This window comes from Adiantum capillus-veneris, chromosome 6 (genome assembly GCF_014529385.1).
Source record: "Adiantum capillus-veneris isolate H3 chromosome 6, ASM1452938v2, whole genome shotgun sequence".
NCBI classification, from domain to species: domain Eukaryota; kingdom Viridiplantae; phylum Streptophyta; class Polypodiopsida; order Polypodiales; family Pteridaceae; genus Adiantum; species Adiantum capillus-veneris.
This window is the reverse complement of record NC_140936.1, coordinates 94,344,268-94,364,623: the sequence shown is the minus strand read 5'-3', so window position 1 is coordinate 94,364,623 and position 20,356 is coordinate 94,344,268. Positions and strand designations below refer to the sequence as shown.

Genomic DNA, 20,356 nt, shown 5'->3' with positions numbered 1-20,356 from the left:
GCAAGAACTTGGGTAAGCAATTCTTGAGTGCGTAGCTCTCGTCGAGCTTCACGCTCGGCCTCCAATGCTGCGTTTCTTGCTGCCGCTTCTTCCTTCCTTAGTTCTTTTCTTTCTTTTCTTGCGTCGCGCTCGCGTTCTAAAGCAAGGCGCTTGTCTTCCTGTCTATCCATCATGGCCATCATTTGCTTCATCATTGCCTCCATAGGATCTGGCGTAGATGGCGAAGGGGAAGGGTTGGAAAAACCTCTTGGTGGGGAGAATCCTTCGTCGCCTCTCTCATGCTCATCACCTGAATGCAAAGTATCCATGCCGCTTCGGGTGACGACCATGCACTATGATCTTGGGGTCTTAAGCTCGTGAGGAACTTGGGTTCTTGAGGTTCTTGAGGTCCTTGATTCGTGAGAATCTTGGGTTCTTGAGGTTCTTGAGGGGTTCTTTCGCTTGCAAATCGTGTTGGAGAAGGATCTTCTCTTCACCCGAGTTCTACTCCTTTCTGCGGGTGCACCCCTTGGCGGCCTTGCGCTCACACCAAGGTTGCTTTTTCCCACCTCACGTCGATTGGCCGGCCGCTAAGTGCACGGTCCGCTCTCAATGAGTGAAAAGAGACAAGGGGAGGCTAGACAAGCCCTTCTTTCTTGGGATTCCTGTCACTCTTCAACAAAACACGATTAGGAATCGCCACGCCCAAGCGAACTTGGGTTCGTGCGACCTCAACAAGCAAAAAAAAATTCTTGTGGTTCTTCCCTTGAGTAATGCAAAACACTTCCAAAGCTCTGATACCAAATGTAAGGTGCAGCGGAATGAATGTTGTATTTTCTCAAGATTAGTGATCTTTACTGCTCAAGGTTCCTTTTAGTTCTTAGGGAAAGAGAGAGCTTTCCGTCTTATGGAGAGTGCTATGATCACGAACAAAGTGAGTGGATATTGTGCGTGCAAGTGAATGAGACTGAGAGAAGGAGAGAGAAGAGATACGACACCGAGAGGTTGTAAAACCCTCCTCCAAAGGCCCCACTCTCGTTGGCGAGAATGGTCTACTTGATTGCACAAAGGTTGTACAATGCGCATGCAATGGACTGATGCAATGGGACTATGCCGATGACGACGACGACTTGGGCTGAAACTGTGAATCTTCTATACGCTGAATTTCTTGGACTGTTTCGGGCTGAAAATGGACTGTTTTCGGGGCTGAAAATAGACTGTTTCTTGCGGTGGTTGTGGCTGCAAATGCCTGCTAGAAAAAACGCTGGGTTATCTGCACTTTCAGGCTGCGTTTTTGGGGGAGTTCTTTGGCTGGAAAAAAACGCTGGACAGCAGTGAGATTAGGGCTGAAAAACGCTGCCACAGAGGTTCCTACAGTGCTGAAATCGCTGGTCTTGGAAAGGGTTGAAGGGCTGAATTTCTTGCAGTGGGTTAATGCTGAAAACGTAACTGATCTGGCGTTAGTAAATCCCCTTTGCTGCTGCCAATGAATAGCAAAAACGCTGAGTCTGCTGAGGAATTGCCTGGCGTTAGTAACTGATGAAAAACACTGAATCTTTAAGTTTGCTGGCGATATCTTCAAGGGAGGGAAGCGCTAGGCATGCCAGAAGATAGGGCGATACCAATAGGCTGATGATGCGGGGGAATGGGCCTCACCAAGATGCTTGGAGAGGGTCTTGCTGAGAGAGGGAGGGAACACCTGTCGCTTGGTAGCCTGCTGTGCTCTTTGGCTCATCTGCCAATTTGTGCTAACTTGGGTTTGCTTATATATTAACTTACCCAATTTGCCCTACTGAGTACCCAACAAAAGTCACTTAATAAATAAGTGGAAAATGTCAAAAATAGGAAAAATGGGATAAAGTCATCTGAAAAATCCCCAAACTGACTCTGATGGAATCTGATGGAAATGCTTATGCTTATGCAAGGTGCAACCAGAGGATATGCATCTACACTGAGTGACTAGGCATGCACGGTCTACGAATAGACTCACAAAAGTGCCAGATCACTCCTAATCTAACTCGACTGGACTTGACGGAAACCCTGCTATGGTGTAGCTTGTCCACGAACACATAGGGTTGGGATGTGTCACGTGACACAGAGAGGCCACTTGGTTGGTAGTCGGCCTCATGTTTCCTGGGGTCCCATGGCAGCGGGTCCAGCGCGCTCTTTAGGTGACTGGTTAGAGTTCACAGGCTTGTCAGAGGAGATGCAGGGTTTCCAGCTACAGGGCATGAGGGGTGCAGAGCATGTGCCAGAACATCTCAGAGGTAGTTCCAGCTGAGTGGCTCACGCCTCTCGAGGCAGTAGCACCCAGGTGGATGGGAGCCTTCACACGACTGGAGGTTCTCATCTCAGTCAGGGCCTGCTCAGAGATTGTTTCATCCCTTTTCTTCGAGCTTCAGGGTGGGGGAGGCCTACAGCGAGTTGCAGTAGAGGCCCCGCGAGTGGCAGAGTGCTGTTTTCAGAGGATCCGAGTAGTGGGAATATGTGGGAGGACTTGTGTCATAGATCTTGACCCAGCAGCTCTTGAGACTGGACACTGGAGGTTGTGGGCTTGGGAGTGTTGTCCACTGGCACGAGTACAGTGGAATCCTGGTGAGTGGCTCTGGAGGGACTCCTTCTCTTTTGCAGACCACCTAGGAGTCCCGTTCTTTCAGTACACTGTTCGACTGGGACGTCATATACTAGCAGCATAGAGAGAGGCCCGCCCCGCTGCAGCACCCCAATGGCAGGAGGAGGGTCTCACAGCTGAGTTCTTGGCAGCCTTCTCGGATGGGTTGTGGGACTCCAGACAGGCGAGGCGAGTCACCTTTTTTCGGTGGCTAGTCGCACACAGAGCTACAGCAGTTTGGAGCTTGCTAGTGCATAGTGGTGTCTCGGCCGCATGTGTAGCTTGTGACCATCTTGTGGAGAGTCAGCGTCACTGTCTCTGGGACTGTCCCTCGGCCCAGCAGGTGTGGCTAGGAGTTTTTCGGCTGATGCCCGCTCTCTCCACGGCTCTACAGTACACTTGGGGAGCAGCGGCTTGGTCCACCCTCACGGGCCCGGCACTTCAGTTTGAGCTATCTTCCACCAGCAGGATGATAGTGATGCAGGAGCTCATCAGTGGCCATACACTCTGGTTCATCTGGCGGGCCCGTTGCTTCCGCATTTTTGAGGCTCTCCCTGTGCCACCAGCAGAGGCTGTTCGCGATTTTTGGCAAGAGCTGATCCATACTCTCAGAGGACAGCTTGAGGGACTACAGGGCAGCTCCGACTGCATGCGGGAGCGCAGAGAGGCTTTCCTTCGACTTTGGCGTCCTGGGCCTTTTTACACCATGGTCCAGGGTGTACTCCGATGGCATTACCGACCACCTGTGTGGCTTTTCCCTCCCCCCATTTCTTGATTTAGCCCCATTGTACATATGCTGGTTTTTTCATTGGGAGAGTCTCCCATCATGTTTGTTGTAGCCCTCTCTTGAAGAGGTGGTTGTAGTCCTATGGGCAGTTTCAGTAGCTAATAGAAGGATCTTTTTCTCCAAAAAAAAAAAAAAGGTGAAACATGTGCTTCTTCTTCCTCAATGGTACCGCCACACAAATTGCTTCGTGGTGGTAGAGGTAACCATCCTGAATGAAATAAGGATATTCATTCTCTTTGTTCTATAACTTGTTCCAGATGGAGGAGAAGTTTGGATTGTTTGGATACAAATTTGGAAGTGATTCCAGTTCTTGGTGATACACAAAAGTAATTGCATTCACCGTAGGCCGTCTAGACAATGCGTCTGTAGCCATGTTCTTACTCCCTGCCGTATAAAGGATCTGGAAGTGAAACACGAACAAAAAGGTGGCCCATCTCATTTGCTTCCCAGATAATTTTCGTTGCGTAAGGAAATACCCCAAACTCTCATGATTGGCTTTGATCACAAAATCCGCTCCTAGAATATAATGCTTCTAGGTAGACAATGCATGAATTTCAGCCATAAGTTCTTCTCGTAGATCGAGGCATGCAATTCTGCATCGTTAAGTTGTCTACTTTCATAAGTCACTGCATGGGCTCCTTGGTTAAGCACTGCAATGATGCAATTACGTGAAGCATCACAATGCACCTCGAATGATTTCCTTAAGTCTGGCACTATCAAAATAGGACCATGGCTTAATAAATACTTGAGCCTATCGAATGCTCCTTGTTGTCTCGATCCCAATCGAAAGGGAATCTTCTTCCTTGTTAGGTCATGAAGTGGTCTTGCTACATGAGCAAAGCCTCGGATAAACCTCCGTCCAATAATAAGAACACAATCCAAAAAACTATGTACATGATGTACCATAATGGGCGTTGGCCAATCTTGTACTAGCTGGATCTTTGCGGGAACCATACTCACTTGGTTGTGAGATACTATATGTCCAATATAGCGTATTTCCGTGAGAAAGAACTCACTTTTCTTTGAATTCACATTCAACTCATGCTTTCACAATTCTTGAAACACTATGTCCAAGTGCTTCCAATGTTCCTCCTCGATCTTTGAAAAGACGATTGAAAGTGGCAGGTTTATTGGTCAAGCCAAAAGGCATCACCAAAAATTTGTTTAAGTCCAAAGGTAGTGCGAAAGGCAGTCTTATGGACATCTTGAGGGGCGATTCGTATCTGGTGATACCCGCTTTTTAAGTTTATGCGACTAAAGATGGTTGCACCCTGCAACTTAATCGAGAATATCATCAATTCCGAGGAATCGGAAATGATTCTTGATAGTGATCTTTTATAAAGACCGGTAGTCTATGAACATTCGAAACGTGCCATCTTTCTTCTGCTCCAAAAAAAATGGAGAGCAGTGGGCGAAGCACTTGGTTGTACTAAAACTTTTTCCAGAAGCTCATTGACTTGCTTCAAAATTTCCTCTTTCTGAGCAAGACTCGTCCTGTAAGGAGTTGGTTTGGAGGTGAGCTACCCGGTATGAGGTCAATGCGATGATCTTCCGGACGTTCCAGAGATACCTTATCGGGAAGAGTGTTCGTAAAACAATCCTTATAGTTTTCAATAAATTGAAAACATTTAAGCTTCAAACTAGAGAGCGAACCCTCTTTAGTTTTATCCTTTTCTCGTGCAAAAATCAAGCAAGCAGAAACGTACTTCTTTATTTCTTCTTTAATGGATATATGGCTTACAATAGGGAATAGCCAATCCCCCCGCATCAACAAAATTTTCATGTTCTTTCCCTTATGCTCAAAAGCGAGGGTCTTTTCTACATAATTTGGGACCGGTTGCAAATGGTAGTGCAATGGCATACCCAAGATGATATCACATCCCTCGATGGGTGCCATCAAAAATGATTCGCGGTCCTTGTACTTGCGGTCTGAGGCCCAAGCGTTGTGCAATTTCCAATGAGATAAAGTTGTCCGTTGATCCAGGATCATAGAGGATCAATACGTGCTTGTTATTTACAGATCCCCAGCCTTTTATGAGTTGACGCTTCCCTTTTTCTGTTTCCGTATTCCCTTGCACATCAGGTATAGAATTCGAGCTCGGTGGAGCGGGTTCCTTCTTTAATCGTTTCTTCTTTGAAGATGTTTGTTCTTGCTGAACATGGTAGTCGATCTTCATGTGTCCCTTCTCACCACAGTAAAAACACCTTCCTTGCTCTTTGAAGGTTTGTATTGGGTTTGGCGTAAGGTACTTGAGCTGTTTGCCGGTACCCTCTGGCTTCTTAGCTTTTGAATACCATATGCTTTTAGACTCTAGGCTTTTCTTGTAAATTGCTTTTGATGGCCAAGGGCCTTCATATATGAATCAAGGGTTCACTCTCTGGCATCTTCCCTACAGGAGATGTAGAGCAGTGTTGCCAGTGTTGTACTGAGTTGAAGCAATATAAAGAAATATTGAAAGGGGCGCCACAGTTTGGGGCCAATGCTCTCTAGGGGTGGAACTACGCCACTCTGTGTCTTGTTTGAAGTGTCTCTGCATAGGCGGATGGGGAGATAATGCTCCCCTTCCTATGCTGTTATTTTTGAATCCGATCCCTTCCGAGGGAAATGACGTATTTCTCCCCAAGCGAAGCCAGATGAGCTACAAGAGCGCCCAAGTGCCATTCCCCCCCGGGGGGGTCAACTTCACCTAAAAGGGGTTGGGAGGTGCAAAAGGGAGACACCACCAACCTCAGCGGATGCCACCTGTGAGCCGACGCCCTTCCAAGCAGGTATGGCATTTCCTAGGGGAAAACCGTCGGGTTTCAAAGGCAGTTTAGTGAGGTGAGCGATAAGTTACCTGGAGGAGGCAATTCCAAAGGGAAGACCGAAGCAAGTCCCGTAGTACTTGGGCCTCTGAATAGAGGTACTTGGTCGCTGTCACGCCCAAATCAAGTTGGCGAAATGGGTCTCTCAAGGGATTAGTCATGGCCCTAAGAGTGTAGATAATTCTTGCCTCTCGTAGTCCAGAGGAAACTAGTGACAAAAGCGTTTGCCTTCGGTTTCTGGGTGCATAGTCTTGGTCGTTCTTCTTATATACTTTTTTGGTGTATGAGGGGAGCGGCCAGGCGATCCCTACCCGACTCCGAAAATCTCTCTTTCAGTTCAGTTGTTTTGAAGCGTCTAAAGTCTGTTCAGTTTGTTCTTTTCCGTTGGCATGTTGTGCCGTCCTGTTACACTAACCCCTTGGTTAAGGTAGCCCTTTGCTTAATCAAGGCCGCAGCTTAAGCTGGGGCCTTGCTATGATTCAGTTTTAGGTTGGACCAATAAAGTTGTCGTAGATTCAAAAAATAATTACGGATGGATTGGAAAAGTGAGACCTTCGCAATGATCAAAATCGACCAAAGAGATGTTGGAGGTGACATCACTCAAAGAAGGCAAGGGTTAGGAAGAGCCCGTCCGAGGCACAAGAAGGGAGAAGAGATTGACAAAGGATGGTAGAGGGAGTAAGCAGCAGCGAGCCCAATGAAGCCATGCATTTGGTTGTTCTTGGCAAACTGCATGTTTGGCATACCTTGGTTCTATGGATATCCCAAGAAGCAATCATAGAGATTTTCAACCTCTACTTTTGTTTAATTGTCACTGTCCGGATCAGTAGAGGCATGTTCTCCACTTGTGTTGTCACAGATTGGTGACGTGGCTAGCCCTCGGACAAACCCTACAATTGGTGACGTGGCAATTTTCCGGATAATGCGCCGACAGGCTGACGCGGTACTGTACGGACAACCAGGAATTACGTTGACATACTGACGTAGCAGCGTACAGACGTCCGTGAAATCCGCTGACAGTTGTACGGATTTTTCGTAAATTGCGTTGGCTGTTTTTAGCAGCTTTTGGGAACTTTGCTTTTGAGTTTGAAGCTTTTGGGGCTCTGCTTTTAGCATCCCTTGTAACCTTTATAATGAACCCAAGGGGGCTCACTCTGCAGAGCATGTGGACGCAGAGTCTGAGAGGGAGCACCTAGGGAGTTGTACTTTGCTCAAAGATTAATATAAAAAGAAATTCCGAAACGGGCGCCAATCTTTGGGGCCAATACCTATGGACATGGAACTACGCCGGGCCATGTCGTCTTTTGTGAATTGTTTTGAAGTGAATCTCTACTGTGTCGCGGTAGAATCTAGACTTGGGGTGTCCAAGTTTCTTACAGTGGTATCAGAGCACAGAAAGATTCTTCTTCTACGGAGGATCCGATCCTTTTTGTAGTGCACAACTTTTGGAAAAGAATCTTCGTGTCCTGATCTCGGACTTATTAGCCACTCCCACCCTTCATACATCGCGCATCGGGCGCACTCATGTCGTCATCGCTATGTTTTATAAGGCATAAAGCCATAAAGAATCCCAGATTACACATGGGTTCTCGTGAATAATTTGACAGAGATGACACCTCTCAGTGGGAAGGCAAAGAAAAGTTAAAAATCCGGTGCGGGAATTGAAGAAAAAAAAAGATTTGGGCAAATTTTTTTCCAGACAAGTTTGCTAGAAAGGAGTACAAACGTCAATTGCAGATTGGCATATGTTGATTAAGTACTCGAGGGATCCGAGATTGACGAAACACCTGAAGAATTACCCAAATTAATAAGATTTACTCGAGATGGGGTGTGGCCATTGCTTCTCCTCTTAGGTAGGGAGGAAAGCCGAAAAGACAGACGAGTGCATAAAAGCGGAACCTGTACTCGCAGAAAGACATGGACAAGCACTCTTGAAAAGAAGCACTTCTACAGAACGAACCAATACGACTTCCTCGAAGACAAGAGCAAGAAAACAAAATAATTTAAAGGTGGACAGTTGATTAAATTTGAATCCTTTTCTGGGTTCCGAGATGCTCCGAGGGCTTTGGCCTTCATTCCGTAGTTTGGCATAGCCTTCTCTGGAGGATACTACTTAGAGCACTCCAAGATTAGGAGGGCTGTATCTTTCTTCAAAGGAAATGCTCGAACATGGTGGTCCACTCTTCTTCTGAGGAAGGAAGCTCCAGTTAAATGGTTGAAATTCAAAAGGCTCTTTATTTCTTCTTGACCGACTCGGGAGTACGAATGAGATATACGAACCGCTTGGAATCATCTTCGGATGACCAAGGGAGATTCTTTGGACGCTTATTGTTTGCGAGAGATGTTGGAACTCGTTTCTACCAACCTCTTCATTTAAGACGGTCTCTTTTAAGGAACAGATTGAGCGGTTTTGTTGCGGACTCTCTACAGAGATCCGAGACTATTGCCTGGAACAAAAGTCGAATTGTATTCAAGAATTGATGGGTCATGTGAAACAGGGTTTTGCGATACATTCGGGAAATTTGACTTACCCCGCTGATGGGATCTTGACTCAGAGAACCAACAGACCTCTCACAATGAAAGTAGAAAGAGAAAAGAGTTCCCATGACAAAGAAAAGAAAGATACACGTCCCCGACTGACTCTTAGAGAAAGGGCTATCTATCTCAAAGAAGGGAAGTGTTTTGGTTGCGGGGAATTTGGACACATCTCCGCAAAGTGTCCCCAAAAGGCACAGCAAGAACAGACTGAAGACATGCCAGAGAGTTCTAGGGCAACAGAGGAACCTGGCAGAAAAGGCAAATGAAAACAAAACTGGTACCACATTGTGTGGGGTCCGAAGCAAATCAGATGAACGAAAGTACAAAACTTTACCGCACTTAGGGCAAAGTGAAAGATCAAGAAGCCCTCATTTTCTTTGATGGAGGAGCCAAGGCCAACTTCTTTTCACTTGAATTTTTGGAATTACGCCGGACGGGCCACAGGTGGAGGCAGGTCTAGCGGCACCCGGATGAGATGTTGCCATTACACCGATCATTGGCAAAGTTCGTTTGCAATGTCAAGGGTATTTAGGGCACGAGGACTTCTATGTAATGCCCTTAGGAAGGTTGTGACGTCCTCATCCTTGGGACCACAAGAACAACGCCGTGGTTGACTATTGGGCTGAGAAAGCGACTTTGACAAATGAAGGGCAAAGAGATTGTACTTCATGAAATTCAGTTTCTTTACTCGATTTTTTGGAGAGAACCGAATGATGATTGAAGGTTGAATATGGTTTGACCTTGATAAAGAACGCTAAGATTTTCTCCACACTCATGCCGATTGCTTTTCTGAGGGCCTGCCAGGCGAGTTGCCACCATCTCGTCCGGAGGATCACACTATTGATCTGATACTTGGAAGCACACCACCGAATCGGCCACCTTATCGTGCGAGCCGAGACCAGAATGAAGAGATTATGAACCAAGTGAAAGACCTCTTGGAAAAGGGTCTTATCCAGCTGAGTACTTCACCCTACTGCTCTCGGGTATTGTTGGTTTTAAAGAAAGACAGATCTTGGAGAATGTGCAACTCTCAATAAAATCACCATCAAGAACTGATTTCCGATTCCGAGGATCAATAATATTCTTGACTGACTACAGGGATCCTCCTGTTTCAACAAGATTGATTAGAAAAGCGAATATCATCTGGTCAGAATCACGTCGGGAGATGTCTACAAGATAGCCTTTTGGACGAGCTTCGGTTTACATGAATTTTTGGTAAAGCCTTTTGGTCTTATCAATGCTCCAACAACTTTCAACCGAATGATGGATAGATTTTCAGAGAGTACAGATCTTTTGTTGGCACTTTTTTTAATGACATTATTGTCTTCTCCAAGGATGAGGCAGAGCATAGACACCATTTGCTACAGGTCTTTCAGGCATTGCAAGATCACAAGTAGTAATCAATGCCAAGAAGAGTGAATTTTTCTTACCGGAGATACACTTTTTACGACACATCGTCTTAGCAATAGGAGTATAGATGGACCCGGCCAAAATTGAGACTATACGTGATTGGCCCGATTTGAAGAATGTTCATGAAGTTAGAAGCTTCTTGGGCTTATGTTCTTACTACCGGCGGTTCATTTGAAAGTTTGCAGATGTCGCTTCGCCTTTGCACATTCTGATACAGAAAGGAGTCCCTTTCTCGTGGGGACCCACAGAGGTGACTGCCTTTCAGACGTTGAAAGAGAATTTGACTACGGGACTAGTTTGACTTTGCCGGATCTGCAAAAGTCATCCGAAGTATATCGTGATGCTTGTGATCGTAGTCTGGGTGCGGTCTTAATGCAAGAAGGCCATGTCATTGCCTATGAGAGCCGATTGTTTTCAAGGCCGGAATTGACAACATAGATTTATGAGAGAGCTTTTGGCAGTTATTCATGCTCTTACTCAGTGGCGACATTACCTAATCGGAGCTGATTTTACGGTCTTCATTGATCATTAGAGTTTACGCTACTTCTTGTCACAGAAGCAGCTTTCAGAAAAGCAGATGGGGTGGGCTAACATCCTGTCACAGTTTCACTTCCAGATTGTCCATGTATAGGGACAAAAGAACTTGCTGGCAGATGCTTTGCCCCGGAAGCCGTTAGTCCTGGCTATTTCCGCGATTCATCATAGACGCTTCGAGGATATGGTCGATCAGTACGCCAAGGATCCATATTTTTTCTGATGTATTCACTTGAATACAGAATGGGGAGGTAGTAGTAGGATATTCCATACGGGATGGCTATTTGATGAAGACAACGATGTTGTGTGTTACACAATCGTTGAGGGAAAAGGTTCTAACCGAATGCCATTGTCCACCTTTTACGGGTCACCGCGGCATTGACACCACCTTGAAAGGTGTGGAGCGTTACTTCTTTTGGCCGAGACTCAAGAAGGACGTGGACGATTTTGTATGCAGTTGCTTAGTATGCTAGAAGGTCAAGTTTGACAGGCATAAAGCACAGAGACTGTTACAGCCTTTACCCATTCCCACCCGCCCCTGGGAAAGTATTGCAATGGATTTTATTTTGGATCTCCCCAAGACACAAAGTGGGCACGATGGTATTTGGACTATTATTGACAGATTTAGCAAGCAAGCTCATTTCATTCCAGTGAAGAAAACAATCAAGCCGGATCATGATTGCAATATGGATTAGCTAATCGGGCATCTGTGAGGTCTCGACTGGATCTAGATTTGATTACTAAATACGTTGCCGATTAATCGTGGTCTAAGATTTGGAATGAATTTGAATGTGATTTGTCATGTGATGTCAAGTGATGTCCTGTGATGTAACTGTCGATTGGTACATGTGCTAGATGTGTTGTGTCTAACAGTCACTGTCTACTAAGACAGTTTATGGCCTCTGACTGTTTTGCAGCCATAATCGAGGGCGATTACAATTCTTTCAAGAGGGGGTTATGTCACAAACTGGTGACGTGGCTGGCCCTTGGACAAACCCTGCAATTGGTGACGTAACAGTTTTTCGGATTATGTGTCACAAATTGGTGACCTGGCTGGCCCCCTGGAAAACCCTGCAATTGCTGACGTGGCAGTATTCCGGATAATACGCCGACAGGCCGACGTGGCATTGTAAGGACAGCCGGGAATTACGCTGACATGCTGACGTGGCAGCGTATGGACGTCCGTGAAATCCACTGACACCCGTACAGATTTTCCGTAAATTGTGTTGGCTGTTTTGAGCAGCTTTTGGAAGTCAATTGCTTTTGGGAACTTTGCTTTTGAGTGTGAAGCTTATGGGGCTCTGCTTTTAGCATCCCTTGTAACCTTTATAATGAACCCAAGGGGGCTCACTCTGCAGAGCATCTGGACGCAAAGTCTGAGAGCGAGCACCCGGGGAGTTGTACTTTCCTCAAAGATTAATCTAAAAAGAAATACCGAAAGGGGCGCCAGTCTTTGGGGCCAATACCTCTGGGCACAGAACTACGCCGGGCCGTGTAGTCTTTTGTGAATTGTTTTGAAGTGAACCTCTGCTGTGTCGCAGTAGAATCTAGACTTGGGGTGTCCAAGTTTGTTACATGTGTAATGAGGTGCTCTTCACATGCTTCCTTCTCCAGTTCCCCTTCACAGTGACTTCCACCTTCTCATACTCCTCTTCTTTGATTGTGTTGAGGAATTGATGCCCTGTGGCAAATCTATTATAGAAAGTACATCTCATTGTCCACAGAAGACCAATCAACTGAGCCCTAATACCATTGATTTCGACTTCAAACAAAGGCTACCAAGACAAGCGAAGAGACTCAAAATACAACTTGAAACTACAAACACTTCACAAAAGAACACCTGCAAGGGTCGACAGAGGTGGAGTTCCTCTTCGAGATGCATTGCCCTGGCAGTATTTTTTTTATAATATTGATGTTTAAACAACGCAGTACAATTGCTCTATGTGCGGAGAGACCACTCACCAAGACAAGCGAAGAGACTCAAAATACAACTTGTAACTACCGAAACAAGTGAAGAGACTCAAAATACAACTTGTAACTACAAACACTGCACAAAAGAACACCTGCAAGAGTCCCTCTTCGAGATGCATTGCCCTGGCAGTATTTTTTTAATTATATTGATGTTCAAGCAACGCAGTACCACTCTCAGAATCCGAGTACAATTGGCATGCTGGCCTTGATTTAATGGGCCCAGGTTGCTGGAAGCAATTGCTAAATATATGTTATCGAACAAAAGCAACCTATACTAACAGCCCCCACACGGACCTCCAGTAAAGGCATCTGGAATAGACTGCACATCAGCGGCTCATGGCCATACTTCTTGCCACATCATCTGCGTGTCTGTACAGCATTGCCATTTCATCAGCCATCAGTGCAGCCAGTACAGTACCCAGCCAGCCGTTCAGGTGCACTGCGTCATCAGTCTGTGAATGAAGCTACCATCTAAGGATGTACAGAAGGGCTCTAGTAACATAGGGGGTTGCTCATGGGAGGGAAAACAGTGTGTGTAGGGTAGGGGGAATGTCTTTGCAATGAATTTATATCATACGTTACTCATTTTGCGACATTGGTCCACCTAATTATATGCCAACATATCCTTAGACCTTCTTGTATAGGGCGGCTTACTCTGTGACGTTCTCTCCCAAGAGGTTCAAAAGTGATTCCAATGGCTCGACATGGGCTTTGTCTTTTAGCCAATGCTAATGTTCTGAGAATGTGGCCTTCAATTTTGTTATCTTCTATTAAGTTGGGACTACTGATGAGTCCCTAAGTTTCACTTTTCTACATAGGTGATTTTGGCTTTTGCTGGATTAATGCTGGTAAATGTCTGCTTCATCTGCCACCCACTGTCGATTATTTAAGAATACTTGCTCGTTTTTCATATCTACAGGATCAACGTCAGAGGAACCAAGAGTCCTCTATACCTCAGCAGACTTTCCATAACAATGCAATGAAAGAATTTGGTTTAAGGAGGAGAAAGGGAAGAAGGTACTCTGGATCCGGTGATTCACCGGAGATTAGAGGAAAGACAGTTGCGAGTGGCAGTGGAAGCTTGCTCGATCATGCAACTTTTGCATTTATGGCACCAGCGGACTCTGGAGGTTTGTATTCCCAGTCCAGCACAGTTGAAATCACACAAACTTGTTCAGCAGAAGATGGAGAAACAGCCTGGGAAAAGTGTGATTTTGACACTCAAATGCAGAGAGGTCGCTATGAGGAGATGGATGGCTTGTCAACTGCAACGGCTTCCATTATGCCTGAGAGTTATGATGAGCAAGTGATGCTGGCTATGGCACTCTCATTGGTGGCTAATGAGGAGTCTCGAGCAAGATAACGATGAGAACAAGGTGAAATGATCACCAATCAAAACTTTAGCCCGTTTGTTGTATACTAAAAGTTGCATGCTTTATGTTAATATAACAGACCCTGAGAATTCATAGGAAAGTGCATCTACCCTTCTGTTGAATAGCTGTACCATACAAAATCAAGGAATGCATAAAGATCCTTAGATAAATAGCATGTACGGAATTCCATTCCGTAGATACAGTGAATTGCTTGTGTATGTAACAAATTGCTTGTATAATTTTACCTATGTAGAGCTTTATTTGTTTGCCCGGAGGCGGTTTTTAAAAGCCTCCATGTAGTCTGTTGTTCCCTCCATTGTCATCACATTTAACATTGTGTATGCACCATTCGTGGAGGGATGGATTCTTGCAGCAATTGGAAAGTACCCATTGTAATTGATTTGATATTTTTTTGAGCTATGTCTGCACATGGCTGGTTGAAACTCCTGCCTTTTAGTTTAATCAATGCTGTAGTATCAAAGGGCTTTCTTGTGGCTGTCTATGTTGCTGAAACTTACCACACGACAGCGGTCAAGCGTACTGTATCTATTGCGGATGTTCATGTAGGAAAGGCTATGTTAGGTTGTGTAGTTGATGCATGAGGAGTACCTATTGATGGAAAAGTTGCTTTGAGCACAATAGAACAATGATGTGTAGAAGTCGTATGCAATAATCACCACTCATGATTATGTCTATCAGGATCTTTCGGATCGGTCGATCAAGAATGGATGCATATTTTAGCCACAAAGGATACCTGTCCTTTTCTTTGTGTTCTTGGCTTTTATGGGGAGTGAACCACATGTCAAAATGATATGGACAGCATCTAAAAGCTTAAGGGAAAAAACCTTTAAATTCTTCACGAGAGCATGTGAGATTTCTTGTTAAAAGGGTGTTTTGTTTTTAAAGCCTTAAAAAGCTTATAGTAGTGAATTGAATAAGCTGCTTTTGTTATATGATCTTGTACATAGCCCTTGTTAAGTTGACCATACTTCCATAGTCATAAGCTTAGTTTTGGAGTATGAAAATGTGCATTATATGATCAGAAAGACGTATTGTGCATCATCTACACAATGAATCGAAAAACTGTCTACTTCGAACTTCAATTTATAGCCAGTGGCGTGTGCAAGTTTTTCAAGTAGCGGCTATCAAACTTTGAACTCGAAGCCATACATATTTGTGAGAAATGGCATGTTTTTTGAAGGTCCGTGGCTTCTGATGTATGGAATTTCGTGGGGATCTTAATCATTCTTCTTTACATGCTTCCGCACCCATATGGTATCCATTTTCGGAAAGACGAAGAATTCTTTATATTTGATATTCTGTGATTTTCTACTGGATGGTGCCTTTTCTCAAACTAGAGTGGGTCTTCAAATGCTTGCATGGTCTTGACTAACATCTTACCGTGTTGATGTACCACTCTTGCCTGTTATCATTGTTATGGGCACCATCTCAATTACTATCTCCAATATAATGCCTAATTAAGCAAGTAATTGGCAAGATGAAGCTTGTAGGATGGGACTCAAGCAACACAAAATCAAGGATAGAAGCCCTAAGCTCTGATCTCTTTTCCTACTAAAGAACACAGATGCATGTTGTCTTTGAGCTCTAGCTTAAAGACATATGCTCTCTCTCTCTCTCTCTCTCTCTCTCTCTCTCTCTCTTAGCCAACATGTGCCAGTTCTCTTTGGCTTCTCAAATTCTAATCGCACAACACCGAACTTTGAAGGCCTTCTGTGAAGGGTGTATTGCAAAGGGAGGGGATGTGGGGGTGAAGCAGGTGGTCCCAAAGGGGGATGGCCTAGCCACTTCATTTGTTTGAAATGTATGGGAAACGTCTAGACGTCTAAATGCGGACCAGTGTATTTTGGGAAATTTAGAAAATTCAGGGTGGCATTTTCTAAATTTAGAGTGCCAAATCTACAGGTCCAATTTTTGCCTGCGTTGCCCAAAATGATGTTTGCACTTATCCTTGTCACCACGCTTGTCACGTAGAGAGCACGAGGGCCATTTGACACACTTGTGAAAATTTCGGGCAAATCTATAAAGTCCGGCGAAGAATTTAATTGGAACCATCACCCTTGGGGGCTTGGTGCCCTAACCACTTCAGCAGTGTAAATTTGGGAATTTGGGGTGGCATTTTGTAAATTCAGGGTGCCAAATGCCTATGCTGCCCAAATTGATGCCTACCCTTGATCCCAACAGACAAACCACCCCTCCCCCCCCCCCCCCCCCCCCCGGGCCCCCTTGGCCGCCCGAATAATAATGTTGAGACAAAAGCATACATTGTCGTCTTCGCCCTAAGGAGCTCACCAAAAAAACAAGGTGAAGATCACATAGGCATGTTCACACATATAAGCCTTCTGAAAAGTATTTCTTAAATAGGGAAAGGTCGTGGCCATGACAAATACTTCAAATTTTGACACAATAATCAGGAGAGTTTCAAACTCTAGATATAAGTTAAGAAGAAATAAAATGCTTTATAAATTGGATTTTCTATTTGGAGAAAATCGAAAGTGTGTTTATTTATGAAAATGTATTTTACTAAGACTATGGCTAAACCAAAGAAAAAAAAGTGAATGAAACATTTGGAGGTAGCTTTAAGAGTCAAGACCCCACACTTCCAAGAATGACATGATATATGTCAGGGTTCAATACTTTGCAGCATCACTTGGGGGACACTTGTCCAACACTAGGAGATGCATGACCTTTCATACTTCTCCCCTTTACGAGCCAAAAAAGTAAAATGAGCCAAAAAAGGTATTGTTGGATCTTGTCTTTTTCAAAAAGGGTATTGGAGGATCCCTCGCCCAAGAGTCTCCACCTAGGCTATGATACCAGTGTAAGGCCAAGGGGGGTGATAGGCATGCCAGTAACCTCCCAACCACCTAGCATGCATATATGACACGTGATAGGGCCTTGCCCTCATAACCACTTTAGGACCCTTGTCCTGACACTACACTGACTTCTTTGTGGGATGACAGTTCTCTAGTTTTGTTGATTGTTTTAAAGTATGGAAGTTGACTACATGGGCTACGTGAGTGTAGAATTAGATATCTCATAAGATTGGAGATCATAACAAAGTGCTAGAAAAATTCACTTGTTTGTGAATATCCATCTCAAGTACTTTGATGGGTTTCTAAGAATCAAGTTTGACTATTTTTTCATATATGCTATCCATTGCACCTAGTGTATGGTGTCTCCACAATTGAAATTTTTGTGAACAAGGGCATGGCTTGCCCCAATTTTCTTGAAAGAGGTTATTCAACACAAAAGCAGGTTTGTTCACAATCCCTTCTAGCTTGATACACCAATTAGACACGGGAAAAGTCTTTTGAACACTTACTCGATTGTTTAAGTACTTGTCAAGATCATGCCTATGGGTATACACATGAGCAAGCTAATGGGTATTGTTGCATAAGAGGAGCTAATATAAAAAGGGAGAGTTTGCACCATTAAAACATGCCGCGTCAACTCCATGCAAACTTAATGTGCATAAGGTTTTTTAGCAGGGTCTATGCATTTTTAGGACCCTAAATTCAACAATTAGTATGAGATAAATTCATCATTAAGCACACATTTGGTGGTGCTGCACATTTTAGAAACCATAGACTTTGTAGGCTTTTCCAGTTTGTGCTACATAGAAACTACTGATTTTGTGCTTTCTTCTATACGGGCAACATTTGCAATGATTGTCCATTCTAGGATCGTAACATTTTTCTAAAATTTGTTGCAAAAAAAATGGATGGAAATACTATTCATTGGGGGCTTATATGATGCAACATGCTCTTGTTGCAAAGGGAGTGGAATTTTGTGTAGTGCCATGGCAATGGACCACCAACTTTTGTGGATACAATGTCTCTTGAGGATGATGTAGGTTCTAAATTTTTTGCTATAGTTGTTTGCCCACTATTGATCAAGCCTCGTTGGGATGGTAGAGATGTTCAAGTTCATGCATTGATTGTGCTCTATGCTCAATGTTCCATTATGAAGTTTATTTTCTTTTTAAAAACAACACAGGCATGGAATATTGTAATGGCATCACAATGTTAAGAGTTTTGGCATCTCAAGTGAACTACCCAATGTGATCCCATTATTTATTTTGGCTTTTAGGTATTTATTTACTTATTTGTCAAAGAGTGGGTATATATACAACCCCTTGCCCCCATTGTATGGTACATTTGACTCACATTAGATTCTCTGTCAATGACTATCCCGTACTCAGCTAGTGTACTTGATAATGAAGAGGCCAATGCCGCACATGCTGGTCCAGAAGTCTCCCTCTCTCCCCCCCCCCCTTGGTCTCTATGCTTCCATAACGTCGACTTTGACATGGTATCAGAGCCGTGTTCTTGAAGAGCCTTGGCTTAGGAGGAATTGTATAGAGCAGAAGACTCGTGAAGCGAGAAGGTCCATCTCCCTCAATGTCAGTGTCCCCCCCCCCCCCCCCCCCCCCCCCCCCGCCCCCCCGTACTGTCTCCAGCATCGCAAAACATTGCCTCACCCTCTAGCTCGCATGCGTTCCAAAATGCCCGACCGGCGGCTAGTGCTCGTGTAATGGAGTTCGGCGCCTTCTCACGCTTGCGTTTTAAAACACACCTGCCGACAGTGCGGGACATCCCCTCTTTGTGGCCAGCGTCCTGAAACGTGCCCTTGGAGAGACTGCCCTTGATGATATATGGTTTCCCTTGCCGACAACCAAAAGCAGTAACTTTTGGGCAAAGAACCCCCTTCCCCTATTTGAGCCAACGTTTTAAAACGTTGTGGGCACGTTTGGGTAGCAAAGCGGGATTTTTCGGCATTGTCGTGAATTGTCTTGGAGTGAAATCCTGCGGAGGGCATTGTTTTTTTTGGGAGCGGCTTCATGCCAACCCTCCGGCCATTATTAAAGAGATTTGCCGTGCAACTTGAGAGGACAAAGAGGTGGAAACTTGAGCTCAAGAAAGGGACACGAGATTTTGAAAAGTGGCTTGGAGGATTATTTTTCAGCTTTTGGAGTGCGAGATGAAACAAAGCCTAGTCTTTGCAACTTCAACCCCCCCCCATTCGCTCGAGCGCTAGTGACAAATTGAAGAGCAATAACTACACCCATTGGAACTTGATTATGTGAGGCTTATGGGACATTGTTGATGGCTTGGAGCCCCGTCCTATAAGGGATCCTAACAACAGGTACACCCAATCTTCAAGATGACAAGTATCTAAAATCGTGTGTCGATTGGGATGCTGCTAATGCGAAGCCAATGTTGGCCATTGTAGAATCTCTTACAAAGGACATTTCTCTTGCCATTCATACTTTAAAATCTGCCAACAATATGTGGTTCAAGCTCTTTTGAATGTTTGATCGGGATTCTATGATGCGAGGAGTCACCCTTCTTGGACAATTATTTGCCATGCAGTTTTCACGAGGAAGTTCCATGCACTCATTTCTCATGAAGGCTAAAGTTATTTATGATCAACTATCGGCTATGAAAAGTGCACTGACAAGTACTCAATTAGCTGCTTTGGTTCTCACGACATTGCCTGGGGCGTATGAAACGGTGTCTAGGACACTTCGGCTACAAATTACGAAGGAAAAGTTGGAAGTTGATGATCTTAGCTCTTTTTTCATCGAGGACGAAGTCGTGTTGATAACTCAAGACAAAATTTAGATTTCTGAGAAAGATCTGGAAGCACTCACTGCTTTGGATCCTAGAAAGAAGACCAAGAATCGTTGTTATACTTGTGGAAAGCATGTCATTTGGCTAAAGATTACAGATCGAAAGGCAAAGATAGAGATTCTACAAGGACAAAGGTAAAAGAAATCATAATGAGGAAAGCAGTGATAGTGACTCAGGGAAGGACAACAAAGAAGCTGCTAGTGTAGTGGAGTCTACAATGGCAAATCCTCCCACCTTTTAGTCACATGGAGATCAGTCTCGGCACCAACTTCAGCCAGGGAGAGGCTTGTGAGTGGTAGAGAGGGGCAAACAATGCTCCATATAACCCGTGGGTCGGAGTTCAAGGCACATGCATCTGGCAGGGAACCAATCAGACGTATCTAAAATACTATGGATGAGTGCACCAATTCATTGTTCTTGGTCGGATTATGGATAGGATGTGTTCCATAGTTCATTATCTTGGAGTATTTTGGGCGTGATGCGTTCACAGTTCATGACTGGGGATTCTTGGACGTAATGTGGTCTACAATTCAAATTTTTTAAAAGGCAACTGATGCTCGAGATGGCATTCTTCTAAGGTACAAAGTTGAGGGTAGCAAATTCGAGGTTCACCCAGTTGGTGGCCACTTCTGGGATGTCCATGGTAGCTTCTTCATCAACTTGGTCTCACTATTTATGCCCACTATGAGGTGCA

The 20,356-nt window shown here is 44.6% G+C and overlaps 1 protein-coding gene across 1 annotated transcript in view; it reads left to right on the top strand.

The window, feature by feature from the left end:
- Positions 1-14,428, top strand: part of LOC147455911 (E3 ubiquitin-protein ligase DA2L-like) — a 46,880-nt gene extending 32,452 nt beyond the window's left edge. The window contains exon 9 of the mRNA XM_086514537.1: positions 13,555-14,428. Within this exon, the coding sequence (XP_086370663.1) occupies positions 13,555-13,998 (444 nt within the window). The 3' untranslated portion in view covers positions 13,999-14,428. The remainder of the gene's footprint in view (positions 1-13,554) is intronic.
- The last annotated feature ends 5,928 nt before the right edge of the window (positions 14,429-20,356 follow it).